Below are 20,802 nucleotides of genomic sequence, written 5' to 3' on the forward strand. Positions count from 1 at the left end.
GTTAAAATTCTCATAATAGTAAATGGTACCATTGGTGTAAATTCGAGCAGAAAAAAAATGAAAATAGTTTATTTATGTTATATTTGGACAGCTGATGGTTCGTAAACAGACAATTTATAGCGATGTGTGTTATAGGTTTATTATTGTTTAATAAGGACATTTTTGCTAACGGAATATGTAATTTAATGTGAACAAAATAATTAGGTATTCTAGCCGGGTGATTTCCACATATTAAAAGAAAAAAAAATTTTGAATAAAAGCGACATAAATGACTTTAAACGTGAGAAATTTATTCGAATAATAAACGATTTTATGCACATATCCAGTGTAAAATCAAGCTGTCATTATGACCATGACACGTCAAAACGTTGATCTTAGAATCGACGTTTCTCTTTTGCGGAATATGAAACTATAAATCAAAATATCTTTGTTAAACCTGCACTCTACAGATTTTTGAGTCAAAATATATTGTTGTACGATGATCAGCGTAGATTGTTAAATAGTTTCACATAAAACATACATATTAATAATATAATATCATAATATTATAGGTAAGTTATGTACAGTGATACGACATATTTAAAAAACCAGCAGTTTATGTGTTAAACTGTTAAAATATATAACACAGCGGAGTTATTTGACTATAGCTAGAAATTCCCAAATTACAAATACATAATAATGTATAAAACACAAATCTTACAGTTTAAAAATAATAAGTTGTATAATTGTAAGTATTATTATAATAGAATATTAAAACCAATAATTTATGTGATTAGTAACTACTTATTGATTGATACAGTTTTTTTTCTTAAATTTTTAATAAATACACAAAAATTGATCGCAAACTTGATTTTCATAGTAAAACTTCTATAACTATAATCTATATAAATTATATAAGCTTAAATAGTTTAAAATTTAAATAATATTATTTCTTTGCGTTCAAATATTATCTGCGCAATGTTAGTACATATTATATTATAGATATAAGATATAAATAGATATATTATACATCGCGAATCTAAAAAGTACATAGGTAGTCAATCTAAAAATAAATAATAATGAATTACACTAAATAGTAGATACCAAAATATCACAGGAAAGGTGAATACTTATTTCTAACAGGAAGTATGAGTGATCTCAAAATTGGTGCATTTGCCTGATGAAAAATTAAATCAATCAACATTTAATTGAATATAAGGCTTATAAATACTTTATAACCATATCAAATTCATTTTTTGCATACCTATTCATAGTAATGTTATAATAATTTTACAATAGTTAACATAACTATTTTGTTGTATTTATACAACGAATAATGTCATAATGTTTACCCTCGTGGGGTAAATATTACAATATTATAACATAGTGGTATGTCAAACTTGGATTCCTTTATCGAATTAATTAATATATCATATGAAATCGCTACGTTTGGTAAACGATTCTAATTGGTTTCTGTAGAGGAAACCCAAAGACGTGATCAACAGTGATGTCAAACTTAGCGAAATGGCTTTTCCCGTCAGGACTGCCAAAACTGGTAGGAACAAAATCAACTTCACTCCTGCACCAAGCATTAGAGTCTGTAGGTCCCATTGTTTTTTCTTCGATTTTTTACTTTCTGAAAAAATAAAAAATAATGTTAAAAGTATGACGAGATTTTTTGAAAAAAAAACAAACGTTCTATCGAAAGTTGGTTAAATTAAATCTGAATATTGTGTGATAATGTGATATTATAATATTATTATATTATACTATTTTATAATAATCCAAGACTATTGCAATACATCAAAGGTTTACGAAACGGTCAAACGATTACGAATAGGTATGATGAAGGAATGTTGATTTCGATAATCTATACTCCATGCAAATTTTATTTTTATGTCAATATTGAGATCCAATACTCAGTGTATTTTTAAAAAATAAATTTATTCAAGCTTATACCTGATTATTTTCAGTTTTTTTTTTAAATGCTTATTTCATGTATACTATATACTAATAAAATATGTATGCAAATTGTATGTTACTTAAATTAGGGAGTTCATTATTAGTTATGCGAAGGAAATATGTACAAACCATTATTATAAAACATCGGAAACGCACAAAACAAAATATACCTATCAATTTTTAGTTGGAGGTATTGAGGAGAATTAAGCATTACTAGTTGTATGAATACCTTCAATTTCGTTATCGTCGCTGAGCAGCACGTGTCGTGCTGAAATCCAAATCGATGAAAATACGTCATGACATTCGTTCCACGTAGTATTGGTGCTTTCGTTAGATGGATTTACAAAACACTCCAAAACTTTCGAAATCCTTCCGATCGTTGAATCCGAACTCTTCGTGGCTTCCAAATTATCTGTTATTACCAAACGATCTAAGTCCTTGATTTGTGGACTGTTTGTTGTAGACGAACTTGAATTGGATATCTTGGCAATAATTGACATTACCAATAGAAGACAAATATTTATTTCGAATCGCATGTTGACAAATTACGATTGACTTACCTAAACTGGCCAGTTGTCTTCAATTGCATACGCTTTTTATAACTCCGTGATGTCAATATACATATTATATATAAATACACGCAGTTCAATTGCAAAGACGTATTATTACGACAAGAATTGACCGTAAACATTTCAACCAACAGTAATGTCTATAATAATATTTTGCTCGTTAATAATTATCATATTAGTCTTTCGGCTGCTTTAAACGATCGTTCTACTTATATGACATACATATTGGACACGAATTATACTTAAAATTTGAGTGATGATTGCATTTGAGCGTATAACGACTGTATTGTTTCACTAAATTGAATAGTAAAATGATAGAAAAAAAACGAACATGTTATAAACATAATATACTAACGAAAAAAGGATACTTTATCTAAATTAAAGTTAAATTTTACACGATAAAATTTTTCTATTATTTTTAAAATGTTATTTATTAATAAATAGTTTACGTTAATCGTCGTGTAGGGATCATATATTTTATTTTTTTAATACAATATTATCTAATACACGCTCATTAATACAGTAATAGTAATGGTTTGCATTCAATCTTAATAAAGTGATCATTGTTATTTTTGAACGAATACATTACACCGAACCACTCCAATATACACATATATATTATTATTTATTATATATATAGCCATGGTAGGAAAATCGAACAACTACGTTGATCTACATTAATTATTCCAAAGATATCTCCGGATAGGTTAGTTTACCTTCATACTACTTGGATACAACACCACTCCAGGCCCATACGTGTTTTTTTCGCATATTTATTGTTATAGATTCCGCTGTAGAGGATATAAAAGCCCAGAGGTATTTAATCAACGGCAATCAGGATCATCTCGACACACTTTTGTAACAATGCTTAAACACTTTTCATAATAACGAATAATAACGGCCCGTTTATTGACTTTGCATGCCATTGTTGCTCACGCCAAAAACTCTAGCCATTAAACAAATTCCGGACGTCTTAGACAATGTGTACGTGCGTGGCTTGTCTTCTATGATGTTCCATAGGTTGGAGAGTTTTTCGGGGTAAAAAAATAACGCTTTCAGTTTTCATTTTAAACTAGGTATATGCAATTATGTTAAGGTACACTGAGTAATTTCTACGGCTCTCCTATACCGAACAAATTACAATGTCTACATCATTATTATTTTTAACTAATGCCCGTTTATATACGAAGACCTTAGAATTTTTTAATATTGTTTTGAAACCAAAAAAATATTAATTTTTGATTAAAACCTCTACCTAACATTACAGAGATATTAAATATTAATTAATTTTTACTTTGTTTATTGTTTTTATTTTTCATATTTGTATAATATTTATTTATTTATGGAAAATAAATTCTATTTTCAAAAAACACATAAGTATAAATATAACAGTTCTTGGTATAAAATAAATCATAAATATGTAAATACAATATAATAATAATTTTATTTAGAATACAAGAAAATAATATGAATAACTAGCTGATCCCGCATAGCGTTGTCTGTGACAAATTAAATAATGTCATTAGATTAATTCTGTTTTAAAATGATATATAATTATTGCTAACCACGTACACTTCTTTGCCCATTAATAATAAAAATCCTATAATATGATTTAAACTTTATTTAATTTGTTTTTTCATATTCGGTTTAACAGTGTTCAAAATTTAAACATTTTCACTAACCAATTTGAATCTCAAAACATTGTGCAAGCGCCAAGCAACACTTTAGAATTTTGTAAAATGCTTTCTTATTTTTCACTAAATGTGTGGTACCTAACTTAACTTACTGTGTAAATTGCAAGCCTTGATCTATCATTTTTCTGTCACTATGTTTACCAGTCAGTAAGTTAGTTAAGATTTAGGTTATATTATAACCATTCCGGTTGGCGTTCACGGGAGACTTTTATGATAATGCAATTAGTATTATATTAGAGGTAGGCAATCTATCACAGGTACATAGTATATAAATTGATCATATTATAGCAGCGGTGCCCGATATTTTTAGTTGTGCGAATCACCAATTTCGTAAAAAAAAATCTTTGAAGCCCACTAATAGCACATATATATACGTAATCATATTCATATAATATATATTTAATATTATATGGTTCACGGCCCAGTACGATGTTGCTCGCGACACATGGGTTAGAAACCGCTGCATTATAGGATTAAATCAAATTACAAATTTATTTAATACCACTAACACTACAATAAAATAGACCTTGATTGGTCGAATTACTTAATGATATTAGCATATATTTTGCTAATGAATTTATTGAATAATTTGAATGTATGTTATTTAATAAAAATAGTTTATTGTTTTTGGTGTATTTTGGGTTGGTTTTAAAATTGAGTTTCTCTAATAAAGATCTAAAATGTATTTTATCATTGAGTGGTTTGAACAAAAAATTTAAATTTAGATATTTTCTTCAGTTTTTAAGAAAGTTGTATTAAAAAATCTTAGGACTCTATTATAATCAGTGAGAAGTTGTCTTTGTACTTTAAATTTGAATGGAAAAACTCGTAAGAAAGAGTTTTCGATAGATATCTACCAGGTTTTGAGTAAGAATTATGGAATTATTGGGGGACCAGATGAGAGCAGCTAAGTCTAGCTTATGCTATGAGATACACACACACACATGTTCAATATTAGAGAACCATGATTATGAATTATATTTTTATCAACTACTCACTATTATTATTATTATAATCCTTTAATAATAATTGTTAATATTATAAATTTATGAATTCATAAATAAATAAAATTAACACTAAGTAATTTTATAGGCTAATAATTTTTGTGATTGAAGCCTTTATGTTAATTTAAAAAAAAAAAAAAATCGCCGACTTATTATACATGCATATAATATATACTTAAAAAAATTATCTATTATCTTATATTTGCTAATTAATAATTTAAATTGTTAAATGAAAGACATGTGTTATATATTTTTCAAAATATTTGTTAAAATTTGCTAGTCGTAATTCACGCATATACTAATACTTACTACAATATACATAGTTAAAAAACTAGAGTTTTTAAGTTTAAAAATATCTGATACGTTTACTCGTCGTATGTATCACACATTATAAAATATATTAACTGAATTAAATTAAAAAAAAATTAACATGAATTTTGACCAAAAAGGTAAAATACATTTTATATATTTATCAAAAATAATGCGATAAAACAACATAAGTATAATGATATATATTAATAATATTATAAAATGAACAGAGCGGGTCGAGTTGTTGGTCGAGTTACATATATTTTTTTTTGTAAAGCCTGAAAACGTCAATGACGGTAAAGCGAACGATTAAGAAGTACCGGTGGGCAGATCGAAGTTATTTTGGGATCAGCCAGCCGGTGACAAAAGAAATCAAAATAATAACAATAATAATGAAAATATTTAAAAAAAAAAAAAGCACACTCCTCTCCTAACCGTACATGGCACGCGATGTACCTATACCAATCATCGTGCACGTGTATAGGCACACGAACATGTATAATATATTGTATTATATTTATAATTACAACGATAATGATATAATATTAGACGTGCGTGTACCACAGTAGGTATACAATGGTAATATAATAATATGCACACGGCGGCGGCGGCGGCGGTGTCGTCGTTTTTCGTGAAAGATTTTCGCTACACATAGAGATCTCCCCCACCCGCCGTCGCACAAGGCCGCCAGGATGGATGGAACCCGTGTAATGTTCGGGGAAACCTCAAGTAGTACGCGCTTTTCATTATGTTTTACGTTCTGTTACGACCTTCCCCATCCGTCGCGTATACTTGGCACTCACCCGCCCATATGGACCTACAAGCGCACGCGCCTTTCCACCGCGGTGGCGACCGACTCATCGCGTTTGCCTACCCGCGTTCCATCAGATTTCCCCACGTCCCGTCACGTCTAGACCCCTCCCCGCTGGACGGCGTACACAGCGGACGGCGTCAATTCTGGTCGAATAAAACGAGCCACCGCCGGCCGACCGTCGTTCAGTCGATACCGACCAACCGCCGCGGTTATTGTATTTTTGGATCGATTAAAATAGGACAACGCCACCGTTTCCGTCCGCAGACATGGATACGTCGCTGCTATGGTAAATCATTACAATATTATTATAATATAGATATAGCTATATCGTGAATTTTAGAAACGTGTTACGACTTATAACTCTGAGGCCGGCACGAGTCTTATTTCATTAGGTTCAAAAATCACACTAAATTTATTCGATCCTCGCAACGGTAAACTGCTTATTTATGATCATCTAAAAATCGTAAAATTGATATTAGAATATATTAAATCGCAAATATTTTATTTATATACATTATGTTCTCACGCTCAATTTAGTATAAAGTCAAATCTTAGATTGGGATAATCGTAAAACAGTGTAAAAGAGATACGCGAAACGACAATACTAGATATTTTTATGATTTTTAACCCTTTTTAAAATAAGTATTTATTTGCGGCTTCATCTCATGGCCTAAGTTATCGTAGACACTTTAAAGTTACCGTTACTCTAATAAATCTCTAAAATATTATTTTATAGACATTTTATAAGTACACACGTGATTAAAACGCTACTAACCTACGCCAAGTATTAAAAGTATTCAGATATTCATATTGTTTTTAATATAGGTAATGTTTATAAGAATTGCATACAACTCTAACTTATGAAGACCTTTAAACTGCCACCATCTACAGTGTCAGATTTTGGTTATAAGTGTGTTATTTAAATTTAAATTTATGATTTAGTAAATTACTTGAAAACTTATCATTAGATCATCTTAGTATATTCAATTTGTTAGTAGTATATGGATACGTTGACTTTGGATTGGAAATGTTTGAACTCAGCAAAAATATTGTAAATTTACCTTAATTTTAATTTTTAAATTGTTCTAAGTTCTTAATTATAATTTGATGATCTATCTTTGAATAATAAAACTAATATTTCTACACTATAAATAAAAATTGTGTTTTAGACTTTGGTAAATTTTAATACGATAGTGTTATCGTAGGTAAATTAATATATCAGATCCTTTTTGACCATGTGCTTTTACAATTATACAAAGAATCAATATAATATCGAAAATTATCTTAAAGTAGGAGATATTTCATAATTAATTAAAAGTGTTTTAATTTGAAAGGCAATTTCAATTATCATTATTAACACGAATACGTGTTTTTCAAATATTTGTTTCAAAATGTAATATACTCGTAATAAATTAAAATAATTACATCTTTTTCGTTTTTGCATAATATACTTCTTTTTATTTTGTTTTGAAGATAATTTAGATGTATTCTTAAAAAACTATAAGTAAACAAATTTAAATAGTAATAATATAGGTACTAAAATTTTTTTTTTTTTTTGAATATAATTAGGTACATATACGAGTGCGTTATGTATCTTGTACAATTAGGTTATTAATTATTTATGAAATACATGTAAAAAAAACTAAAAGACATGTATACATATTTTGTTTTATTTAAGTTCCATTATATGTTATTTAATAAAACTACAATTTTTATGTTGTTTTACTTTCGTATAATATAAAAGTATTTTATAAAGGTTATCAATTAATATACATTACAAGGGATAACAAAATTGTATTAAATCAAAACAATAGGTTAAAAACATATTTATTTTTATTTTTTATCTTGGATATTATGTGAATAATTTTTAGTTTTATTTTTCCCGGAAATATTACGATGATTATTATTTATTTTTTCATTATACTCTTTTATACTTAAATTATTGATTATACATATTTTATTTCTTCTGTGACAATCTAGTCACATATTCAATTGAAACGATACATTTTTATTAAGATACTAATAATTATTACGAATTGTATTTTTTTTTTTTTTTTTTTTGATTTTGTTTATTCCCAACCATGCACTCAAAATATGTTACTACTAACAAACATATTTGATTGAAAAGTATATTTTTTTTTCATTTACAATAAACTAAACAACTGTGGCCATTTCGGTCGATTTAAACTCTACGTTACGGTGGTATCAATGCGCAAACGACGAGCCGAGCGTGTGCACAATAAACAAATTCCTTGTATCCACGTGAATGATAATATATATTGTATTATACGATGATGTCTTTACAAATTGAATACATTATTTATACTTTATATATATATACATTTTAAATTAGGTCATCCGTAGAGATTTTTTTTTCGTTGATGGACAACTCTTGTACGTATTATAAATACTTAGTAAAAGATAATAATGAGTAATGATAATGAAAAAAAAAAAACAGGAAGTCCGACACGATATTATCGCGTATTGTCCAGTTTCAAGCCAGACACACTATTTCGAATATACATACCTATACATTATGTATATGATTAACTGTAGCGAAATATGTGAGACAAATTCATTAGACATGTACTCTTCTTGGCCCATCCGATGATCACTATAGTGAAATTCATTACGCCACCGCCGAGTGCAGTCGAGAAACGTCCGTCTTATACTTGTAGGCCACAGTATTGTACAGGCATCGCACACGAATGCTGTACAGGTAGTTGTTAATGAGAATGTTTTCTAATTTTCTGTATACACGTTTTTGTGCGTAATCCACGCGGCGCGTGTTTTCGGGTGTAGTGTTCACTGCTGTTTTTCGCCGGAAAACCTGAGCCGGGGCACGCGCGCGACTTCTCGTTGTAAATAGATTTTCGCCGCCGGGGTATTGGCCTAGTGAACCGTTGAGGTTTGTCTCGTCGTCCCTATCGGAATGTCTGCACACAAGCTTCGCGGTTCACGCGGTGTGAGGCATAATGACAATTTAAATAAAAGCGTCGATTAATTAATACCGGAGACAAAAGGCGGGAAATAAACAATAACTTTGCCTCGTCACCCGAAAAAGCGCGTATCCGTACCGTGGCAAAATTAACCGTATACACGCATCATTATTATCGTCGTCGTCGTTATTATTATCATATTATTATTCCCATCTTTATTATTACTTCTGCTATTATAATATTATTATAATACCACTTGTTCCGCCCGTCTACCTACTTATACACTCATGCGTCGTGCACGCAGCAAAGACACATCAGAGTTTGCGCGCGTGCTCGCGGTAAAAGTCGACTAAACAAATTAGACCATGTAAACACAATATTTTGGCGATTCGGTGTTTAAACCCGAAAGCGATTGACATTGTTTTCATAATAATTACGGATTGACGTCGTATCGTACATGCTATAATATAATAATGAGCGAACTCACGCACATGCGAATAAACGTCATTAGGGGTGACATAAATAACGTGACGTTCAAATTTTATTTAACTAACAATATTTTCACTGCAGTATCCTGACACGCGTAGTAGTAAACTATAGATGCTTTTATTCCACCATACTTGAAATAGAATACGATCAAAACAACCGTATTCATGTGGTGTCCAGAAAAATGTTTTCCTAAACGTCAATCGATGCGATTCCGAAATGTCCATGTGCTGTGTCCTGTATTTATGATAATATTATTTTAATACTTTCTAATTCCAATATACTCGTCGACAGTTACGCGAGTCGCATTTTTATATTACGATGGAAAAAATTCACTGTCATGTAAATGATTTATTTTCCGTGAAAATCTATAATACCAGCATTGTTGAGGAAAGTGAATGCACATTTATGCATAGTTAAGAATTTTTTAATGGATTAAATTGTTTTTCCTAGTGAAAGGATTATAATACTTAGATCATAACTATAATTGTTACTAACTATCAATATTATGAACAATATTTTACTATAATAATAATAATATAATACTTCGTATTATTGAAGTTTACGGTAACAGTTTAACAGTTTTATAAATGGCTTTAATTTAATCAAAACTGAATTTATAAGTAGATACCCGGATAAGTATACTAACAATACTATATTATATTTTTTATTACGAATAAAATAACAATATTAATAATTTGACTGAAAACTATAAAAACCATAATATGATGTTGTTTAACATGACGTAAATTATAACACTGTTAAAAAAAAATAAATAAATAAACTTATACAACAAATATTAACACTTATATTTTATTTTTAAGAATTTTTTCTTACAGATTTTTTTATGTCCAATCCGAATATTGTCATGGTAATTCAAAATATTATGTCTGATAATCTCTATCTTAATTCAACAATAATAAATGAACATACATTTTTTTTTTATGAGTTCATTTTCTGAGAATTGTTTAAATTATATTATTTTGATATATATTCTTACTTAATATATTATGAATTTATGAAAATTTTATAATAATATAATAATCCATAAGTTATGGACACTTAGCTTATTTTAAATACTTACTCAGTACTCACTATAGACAATATGCAATTAAATTTTCTGTTATTATATGTTATTATGTATGTGATTGTTTATTACTAAACAATTATTATGTTTATTGAGTACCTACGCATAAATATACATTTAAAAATATAGAATATATATAATATGTATTTACTATTTATATATCCATAACTAAAACGTAAAATTCAAATATCTCAGCTCAAAAATTGAGGCGAGTATTAAATATGATAATAAAAAGCGTATAAATACGCTATTCGCTTTGATTAAAAAGAAAAAAAACACTGACAGTTTTTTTAATCTGACATACATGAATTGCACAAAATCCATTTATACAATATTTCAGTTTTTGAAATCCCATGTAGGTCAATAAGATTTTTTGCACCATCATATTTTTATTATATATTATTTTACGATTATGATTTTACAAATGAATGGAATTTACACGTTTAATCACAGACAAATGTACGATACGTCTGTATAATAGATATATTATAATAACTTGATATCGGAAACACGTTAAAAACGTATGAAAAAAAAGTTTATTATGTCCGTTGCAATGTTGAATGCATTTTTTTTTCTAGTAAAATGTGTTAAATTAATTTTTACCGTATGATGCAGGTTTATATCTATTGACTAAAATGAGCTCAATTGCTATTTTTATTAAAAGGATAATATATTATATAATTTTTAACACCGGTCTGTTTTTTTTTTTTTTTGTTCATATGCAGGTTAACAGTCTTGGGCTGTACAATGTGCATGGCCAGTTCAGAAGGGCCACCGTCTTCGACTCCCGAAGTTTCTGGTTTTCGGATGATGTTTAATGCGTACAGACAGTGTTCGGACCAACCGGAAATGGTTGTGTGCTTGAAGAGTCGGGCACTCCGGATGCTGGACAGAGCCATTCATATGGAAAACATTCAAATAACTGACGGTAACGTGTAATTGATTGAAGATTGTTATTACAATAAATTTATTATTATATCAAAAAAATGGTTATTGAATTATGGTAAAGCTTTATACTTTCAATTTAAAGTATATTATTAATCAAGACGTATATTTATACAATACTATTTATATGCGGTCGAATCGATTTTCGTTCTAATTATAACAGTATTGCATAGATAGTGTATAGTTAATTATTTTAGATTTGTTACACATACGGAAGCGCTTATGTTTGTACTTTATTTCACTATTATAGTATTATTATATACTAAGACAATGCGTTTAGTTCAAGAACTGTACATGAATCACTGTTTTCCCTTTAAAAACGAAAATACGTTTAAATGTCAGATGCATGTATATTTTCTTTTCCAATGAATTTTAACAGTTAACGTTGTTTAATTTCACGCATGTTAAGACATTTGCGTTTTCACTTTTATTCAAATACTTAACGTCGTCTGCTAATGTGGACATTGAGTTCGATTGTACTTTTATAATATACGATTTAATTTCTATGAAATTGTTGTACTTACCTATTTACGTAATTCGATATATTTTGTGGGAAGAACATTGAGATCGTTTATAACAATATACTGTATTACTATTTTAGGTATATCACTGGTGAAAAAATCTGAAAACAACGGCAGATCGTTAGAAGTAGACAACAGCGAAGTAGCTGAAAACGTGATCCCTGAGAACTCAGCCGATTTCGGTAAACATGTGGATTCGATGTTGTATGAAAAATTGTCCAGGTTCGCCAGGTCAAGATCGCTCCAGCTGTCCATGCCACAGATGTTCGAAGAAGGCAGGGACCTCGATGATGGTGTGTACTTAACTGGTAATGTAATATACAGCATACAATACACTTCTGACATTGTGTAGATCGTGCATTAAAAAATATTGCAAGACATAATGATAAAATAAATTATAATATTTCAATAAGTTTATAAAACCACAACTGTGTAATATAATCGCTGGTAAACTATGAATTTTATCGTATACTGCAATTTTAATGTAGTAATAATAACAGTATATTAATTTAAGATATGTAGGATTTTGCTGTTTTTGGACTAGTGCCCTGTTTGCGAATAAGCAAATTAAAGTAAATACCTTTTCTACTTCTATAAATGACGTTCGAAATTCAAGAGATCGGACAGATTTCAAGATTTCAATCAAAATCATAAATATTAAAAAGTGCAAGATCCAATTAATTAATATTTCCTTTAACCTAATATACAAAATGCGGAGTTAGGTACACCGGAAATAAATTTATTTTAAGAAATCTATAAATAATATTACTAAAAATATAATTTAAAAGCTAAAATATTGCGACAAACAATTAACGACACAAATTATTAGCGCGTATTATAATAAATCATACTACAAAAAACGGGTACTTACGAGTAGTTAGACGGGTCAAGTCAAATCAAACGTAAGCCCCGTCTAATAAAACTCTCGGGCTCTTAAACGATTAAAAAAAAAAAACTAAACGTCTTAAAATTTATTAAAATAATAATAAAAAAAAAAGATCCTGTAATAACGTTTTTCGTTTGGTTTAATATGTGTCGTCGTCCGTTGGATGTGTTTGCAGGTCGCAAGAAGAAAAAGGACAAGGGCGGCCAAGTGTATCTGATGATGCTCAAAGGCGGTCTGCTGGCCATGGCGTACAAAGGCCTGGCGTTGTTGGCCGGCAAGGCTCTGTTGGTGAGCAAGATCGCACTGACGTTGGCCATTCTGGTGGCGTTCAAGAAGCTGTTCAGCGGCGGCGGTCACGGTGGATCGTCCAAGACGACGTACGAGATCGTCAAGCAGCCGGTGATGACGCACTCGCACCAGTACGCCGCGCCCGGTGCCGCCGACACGTTCGGCAGCTACGACAACAGCGGACCGTACGCGCGAAGCATCGCCCAACCGGACGTCGTGCCTTACCCGCAGCTCGCCGCGTACAGGGCTCACGTCAGGGGCGTGAGTGGCGGTCCAGCGATGATGTCGTCCGCAGCTTCGTCACAGTCGTCCGCCGTGCAACACGATTCCGGTCCCAGAGACGAAGCGCTCTGAACGCGCCCGGCTCGTTTCCCGACCGACCGATCCCGTCGGGTCTCAGCAGCCGTAGCTGACCCCACCGCAGCCACCAACTATATTATATAACTTCATCGCATGAACCAAGATATTATTATATATTATTTTCGGTCTCCCGGGAACCCGTCTAAGACTTCGTAATTGAATAAAGCTATATACATTATAATATCATCATATCATTATAAACTATTTATTTATTTATTTTATTATCGCCTTTTTTATACATATATATATATATATTTATATATTAAATACATAGTATAATAAGCGTATAATATATTATATTTTTATTATTACTGCAGCTCTACCGCGTTCTCCGATCGCAATTATTATTATTATTATTATTATTATTATTATTATTATGAATAACTGATTGTGCTCAATGTTGTGTCGTACAATATTTTTTATATTTTATTTAAGATTAAGAATAATAAAAAAAAAAATAATAATTATAAAACCAACCAGTTTACGTTATTAACGGGTCCGACATATTATTTTAAACTTTGTACATCGGAATAGTCGTATATGTGTATGCTCTTGCTCGTGTTTAATATCCGTCAATCGATTTGATATAGATCCTCGAATGCATTATAAATGTCTTTCATTAGATAAAATATTAAAGTTGCTTAAAATTAACGATTTAATTTGTATGAACAAAATGTTTGTAGGCTGTATACATTAAGAGTAGTCTTTAAGACTATTAAACAAATATATATTATACAATTACATAATGTTGGTAGGAAAGAGGGTCACATTATCAAAATAAATAATTTTGGGGGTCGTGGATCAAAAAAAATTGTGCACCACTGATATCTACAGATATTTTAAATACAATTTAAGTTATTTTTTTATTTTAGTATTTTTAGTAATATTATTTTAATAATATGAACGCAATACCTACATTCATAAATTTTAGTTTATATGTACATATTTGTATTGAAATATAATAATAAATAAGTTGCTACAATGCCACATTTTTACGAAACATGTAGGACGTAGCCACGTAGCCTAACGTAGGTATAAAATTATTTCAGACTTCAATAAAAGTTATTCATAATTATTTTCATAAAGTTATTTGGGGCTTCATAATGATTTGGGTTAGGAATAGAAGAGGAAGCCCTTATTATCATCTTCATACGCTTTCTCAAACGACTCCAATTTCATTCTAACCTTTTCATAAAAAGTCTTTCCTAGGTAATCCGAATCACTGGTTAAAAAAAAAGGAGAAAAGTCAAATTATATTTTTTTTACCTAAATTAAATCGTTGATCTGCACTCTGGTAAAAAATAGGTAATGATCCAACTGAGGGTGGCACAATTTTCAGCCAGTACAGTTTTCTTTAAAATTTATAATTATAAAAAGTTTACTGAACTTAATATGATATTATCCAAAAATGTGATTTTTATAAAAATTATTAGGTACCTGCAAATTTGTGAAAAAATAATAAAATAAAATAATCGGCAGTACAATAAAATATTATACCTAATATACCTAATACATTAGTTCAGTGGTTCTTAACCTTTTGTAGATGACGGACCCCATGATGAAAAATATTCATGTTTAATTATTTTAATTTAACAAATAAAGATTTATCAAAATAATTAAAATATACGCCAGTTTATAGTATCATAATTTATCGGTCACTATAGCTTTAATATTATTGATTTAACTTTCGTTAAAGTATAGTATGCATGAGCCATAGAAAGTACATTAACTATTTTATATTTTTAAGACTGTAGAAAATCTAAAAATGCATAAATTTGTTATAACTTTTCTTTTTTGATTCATTTTGTACTATTCATCTTTTATACTTTAATTAGTTATTAATAATAATTTTGCAATATTAATTTAAGAATATAGGTATTAAGGTATTATAATGTTATATAATTAGGATTTTTAAATAGTAATGATTCATAAATTTCTATATTCCACGTGTGTTAGGCAAAAACTGTCATTATCAAATCGCCATAACTGTTATTTAAAAACAACTGATAAATGATGTGACGTGTTCAAAATCATCAGGTCGCACATTTAAAAATATTTGAAATTAGATATTAAATATTGTAATGGTGTCTCAGTTGGTCAAAACATTTATTGTTTATTTGAACTTAATTTATTTTTGAATGCATATATTGAATACAAAATGTCATTGTAAAAATATAAAAACTAAATCACAACTTTTTAGAAAAAAAAACTTTAGGCAGAAACATTGTAAATAAATTAGCAGAATAAGTTTATATTATAGAAGTAATATATCTTAATATGAGAAGCATAATTTAAGTAGCCACCCATTAATGACTTGATTAATTGAATAATTTTAGTTTTAAAAATTATTTTTTTTTTTTTTTAGAGGACTTAGATGTAAAATTTTGTAAAAGGTCACGGCATTACTTCCTTTGTGTAAGGTAGAATACACTAATTCTAGTTGAATTTCACTTGGATAAGGAGTATGTTTTATTAGAAGAAAAACCAAACTATAGGCTATTTTTCGAATACATCTCTGTTTAACAGTGCAGTTCTGTATAATATTATGTCATAACACACTTTCTTATAATTTCTACAAAAAATAATAACCTTAAATGGTATATACGTTTAATATAATATACATTATATATACAATTAAAAATTATAAAAAAAATAATGATAATTGTATGCCAATCATTGCATTATAAGTGGTAAGAGCAATAAATGTTACTTACTAACGTTAATAGTTTATAATATATAGCTTATTAGTTTTCAAAAAAATTGGGAAAAACTAAAAACAAAAAGGGACGGAAAACGGGAAATTTTACATATATTTTATAAACGAACCATTATAAATACTTAACATTTTTGCTAAATGTTTGTATTAGTGTTATCTATATACGGTTAAATTTTCAAAATAGTTTGACCTTTTTTGAGCTATTTATAGACAATAGACATTTTCAATTTGTCTGAGTATTTTTCTTGAAGTGTCGATAAAAAAAATTTTGGGTGCTCAAAAAAAAAAAAAAACATTTTATGAAAACAAATTTAGTAATGTAATAATTATTAGATGCATTGTGTAACTTGTTATTCTTATTTTATTTAAGTACACCGTATACTTACCATACTATAGTAAAACATGAATTTTTTGTACTTAAAGTTAAAATATTTAATAATATACAATATATAAATTCAATAAATTATACCGATATGAGAAATTTATGATTTATTTGTAGATATTTAAAATTAAATTTGTTAAAAGATGTTACAAAAAAAATTTTACTGATGTATATAAATTCTATTCTAAGTTAAATTGCGTTCATGCTTTGCCCCATAGCTGTGGTGCAATAAAAAATAAAAAGATAAATATAAAACGTACGTTCTAAATAAATGCTTAAATTCCTAAATATAACGAAAAACTCACAACAAAAATATGCAATAAACCTATAATGTTTATTGGTATTATTAAAATGATTATAGCTTAAATCAAAATTGTATCTCATTAATCATGTACATTAAGATCAAAATTGACCGATTATCCACAACTTTGAACTTATTGCATTCTTGACTATTGATTCGTATCGACGATAAATTGTTACCTATATATTAATATATAAGCAGGTACATAATAATACAAATAAGCATTGTATGTTTTTATTTTTAACTAGGTAATACGTTTTTGAGTACTCGTTTTCGTATAAATATAAGCTGACTAGTTAATACTTAAATAATCAATTTTCAATACAAATTTCCCATTATAAATTTTTTTTTTTTTTGAGTAAATAATGTAAAATAGTTTATAATTATAAATTAATATCCAATCATAATTAGTGTATTAGCTATATGCTTTAATATATATATATATATTATATGCCTTTTTGTGTTTTTATTCTCGGGATAACCTCAGGTGCATGATGTATGTACAATGTACATACATACTATAATAAGAAGGTATTCAAGTATTTTGTGCACCGTGAGTTTAAATAATTTATAGCAGTTTTTAAAAGATAATTTATAATTTTTATGAATAATTAAACAATTATCATATATTCATATATTATTGGTATATTTATACAGAGACACACAAATATTTAATTCAAGTATTAGATACTAAATTAAGCAAATTATAAAAATATACAAAAAAATTATAAAATTAAATTAAGACTCATAAAATTGTTTACAATCACAAAAATACTGTTTTAAAGTGTGTGAAAATAAAGTCAGCAAGATGAATCAGTTGAAAATACTACTAAATAGTAATATTTATAAAATATACAGGTATAGTTATAACGGTATTTTTGTTACAACATTTATTACAAAATTAATTTGTTAAGTTTTATTGTACACTCATATTTGAATAGCCAAAAATAGTAAAAAATATTCTGCACCAAAATCCTTAGAAAAAAAAAAAATCATCTTTTATTTAAGATGAAATTATTTGATATTGGTAGCAATTGCGTCGTCCGTGGCGTTTGCGGTATCCACGGCGTTTGCGGCATCCGCGGTGTTAGTGGCATCCGCGGCGTTAGTGGCATCCTTAGATAATACACACTGGATAGAGTTATGATTTATAATCTTGAAGCAGAACAGTTCGGCCCTGATATTACCACTGCTCATGCGCTAAACTGTGATATAACGGATGCCACTAACGCCACGGATGCCACTAATGCCGCGGATGCCACTAACGCCACGGATACCGCGAACGCCGCGGATGCCACCTTAGCTGATAATACACACTATCTGTATCACACTATGTGTATTATCTAAGGTGGCATCCGCGTCATTCGCGGTATCCGTGGCGTTAGTGGCATCCGCGGCATTAGTGGCATCCGTGGCGTTTGCGGTATCCCCGGCGTTTACGGCATCCGCGGTGTTAGTGGCATCCGTGGCATTAGTGACGTTAGTGGCTTTCGCGTCGTTCACGGTATCCGCGGTGTTAGTGGCAACCGTGGCGTTAGTGGCATCCGCGGCGTTAGTGGCATCCGCGGTGTTTGCAGTATCCCCGGCGTTTTCGGCGTCCGTGGCGTTTGTTGCTCGATGGCTGCGTCGTACACCGACGGCTGGTCGTCCACGTGCACCGGTGGCGGTGAAGGCGACTGCGGTTTTTTCAATGTCTGCAGCTCCTGCCAGGCATCCACGGCGTTTGTGGCATCCGCGACTTCTCTGCCGTCTCGGTGGCACTTCTTTGCCCACCAGAACCCGCGAAACACAGTCTGCCTTACTATACTATTTCCCATCTTTTTGTTGACTTTGTATATGAGATTCGAGTAGACGGAGATGATATCTGTACCACACGAAACAATAAACAAAGCAGTCAACCGTTGTTATTATTGAAACTATGGTAATATAATTATTAGAAAATAATATTATACTAGCCAGCAGCGATCTCTCACGAATCAACATTCAGGGCGTTAGTATATCACATATTATTATTATATTGACATTTTAACTGTTCGCGAGCTTTTTGACCTGATTCGCGGCAGTTATACGCGTTTCCGTTGGACAGATGAAAATAATTACTTTTTATTAGTGATACTTCATAATAATATTATACGAGTCAAAATTTTAATTATAAAAACGAAAATTGCTCATTGATTAATCAGCATCATGGTTTTGCTTAATAGTTCGTATTTTTTTTTCTTTTTGTGTTTGTGAACAGCTCATTTAACTGGTCGAAATAATGCTAAAGCTAGTCAAGAGCTGCAAAATTCAGCACCAAACTTTCTAGATCGTTAATATTAATGACCAACCTCAGACTTGAGAGCTCGTATTTTACAAAGTACGAGGAGTCACTTTCATTGTTATGGTGACGTTCTAAACAAAATGATTTTACTTCAAATATCTGTAGTCTGTAGATATCAGTGGCAACCATTTTTGATCCATGACCCCCCAAAATTATTTATTTTAATAATGACACCATTCCCCAACAAAATTATGTAAGAGTATCTTAATGTATACAATATACAAACATTTTATTCATATAAATCAAATCGTTTATTTTAGACAACTTTAATATTTCTTTAATAGATGTTTAATTCATTTAAAACATAAAAAAATACAAAATTAGTTTTATAAAATCTAAAATCAAAAAATTTATTGAAATTATTACAATAATAAAATTATAAACTTTTCATTTAGTGTAAAATTATTGACGACCTCCAGGTTGCACACCAGTGATGTAGACTATCCTAAAAAACTAAAAATAACAAGTTAACATAAATGTTTTCTTAACCCCAAACTATACTTTTAACTTCTTGTACTTTGTTTAATTGGTCAACGAAGTGCACGGGTTCAGCTAGTAATATAGTTAATAATAATATAATTATATAATAGTTTGTATAGATACATTGAAAATTGCTTGTCAGTTACTTAAAAGTCATGTTTTTTGTATGTACAGAATTAAAATATTATTCCGTTATCTCGTGATGACTTTTTAGCTTTATCTTCGGCGTACAGTCATATGAATACGAACGTTAAACCCTGGATATGTATTTTTATCATAGAAAAGCTTTGAGATCTTTACTTAGAAAATGCCACTTCATGGTTAAATAAACGGGAATTTTATATATTAAAATATTTTTATTGATGTCAAATTAACCCTAGTTGTGTTGGATACATTTTTCAAGTATATTAATTCATAATAGTAATTCATCCTTTACCATAGTGTTGATATAGTTAAAAAAAAAAATGCTATTAGCATGAAGGTTAATGACGTTTAAAATATTGAGAGAAAGTTTAAGCAACAATTATGAAGTATATATTTTAGATTTAGCATGTTTGTCACCTAATAATTATTTTAACATACACGGCATTTAGTATATTATGTAATATTGATACATACGATCAATCGATTGGTTACGAATTTATGATAATAATAATATTAAAATAATAGTTTTTTTTCTTTTTTGCTGAATGTTGATAAACAATATTTATGGGGATTAACATTTATGAAAACTTAACTTTATTCTACATTAACTGTT

At 29.4% G+C, this 20,802-nt stretch overlaps 2 protein-coding genes across 3 annotated transcripts; one reads left to right on the forward strand and one right to left on the reverse strand.

The window, feature by feature from the left end:
- Positions 1 to 942: 942 nt before the first annotated feature.
- On the reverse strand, positions 943 to 2,789 carry LOC114123548 (uncharacterized). Its single transcript, XM_027986563.2, has 2 exons — positions 2,171 to 2,789; positions 943 to 1,615 (listed from the first exon to the last, which is right to left on the reverse strand). Exons 1-2 carry the CDS (start codon positions 2,475 to 2,477, stop codon positions 1,410 to 1,412), a joined length of 513 nt encoding a protein of 170 aa, XP_027842364.2. The 5' UTR covers positions 2,478 to 2,789; the 3' UTR covers positions 943 to 1,409.
- Positions 2,790 to 6,477: 3,688 nt separating this feature from the next.
- Positions 6,478 to 14,319, forward strand: LOC126555856 (uncharacterized). Of its 2 annotated transcripts, none has more exons than XM_050210774.1 (4): positions 6,478 to 6,617; positions 11,569 to 11,771; positions 12,390 to 12,617; positions 13,371 to 14,319. In XM_050210774.1, exons 1-4 carry the CDS (start codon positions 6,598 to 6,600, stop codon positions 13,835 to 13,837), a joined length of 918 nt encoding a protein of 305 aa, XP_050066731.1. In that variant the 5' UTR covers positions 6,478 to 6,597; the 3' UTR covers positions 13,838 to 14,319. The 2 variants fall into 2 exon arrangements, with proteins under 2 accessions (XP_050066731.1, XP_050066732.1); XM_050210775.1 differs by having other exon boundaries at positions 12,390 to 12,602.
- Positions 14,320 to 20,802: the final 6,483 nt, after the last annotated feature.

The sequence above is a fragment of the Aphis gossypii genome, chromosome 1 (genome assembly GCF_020184175.1).
Source record: "Aphis gossypii isolate Hap1 chromosome 1, ASM2018417v2, whole genome shotgun sequence".
NCBI classification, from domain to species: domain Eukaryota; kingdom Metazoa; phylum Arthropoda; class Insecta; order Hemiptera; family Aphididae; genus Aphis; species Aphis gossypii.

Bases quoted from the DNA above. Each gene is read 5' to 3' on its own strand.
- LOC114123548 (XM_027986563.2), bottom strand. From the start codon at position 2,477: ATGCGATTCGAAATAAATATTTGTCTTCTATTGGTAATGTCAATTATT. The intron at 1,616-2,170 runs GTATTCATACAA...TTATTTTTTCAG, and splicing joins CGACGATAACGAAATTGAAG to AAAGTAAAAAATCGAAGAAA.
- LOC126555856 (XM_050210774.1), top strand. From the start codon at position 6,598: ATGGATACGTCGCTGCTATG. The intron at 11,772-12,389 runs GTAACGTGTAAT...TTACTATTTTAG, and splicing joins AAACATTCAAATAACTGACG to GTATATCACTGGTGAAAAAA. The intron at 12,618-13,370 runs GTAATGTAATAT...ATGTGTTTGCAG, and splicing joins TGATGGTGTGTACTTAACTG to GTCGCAAGAAGAAAAAGGAC.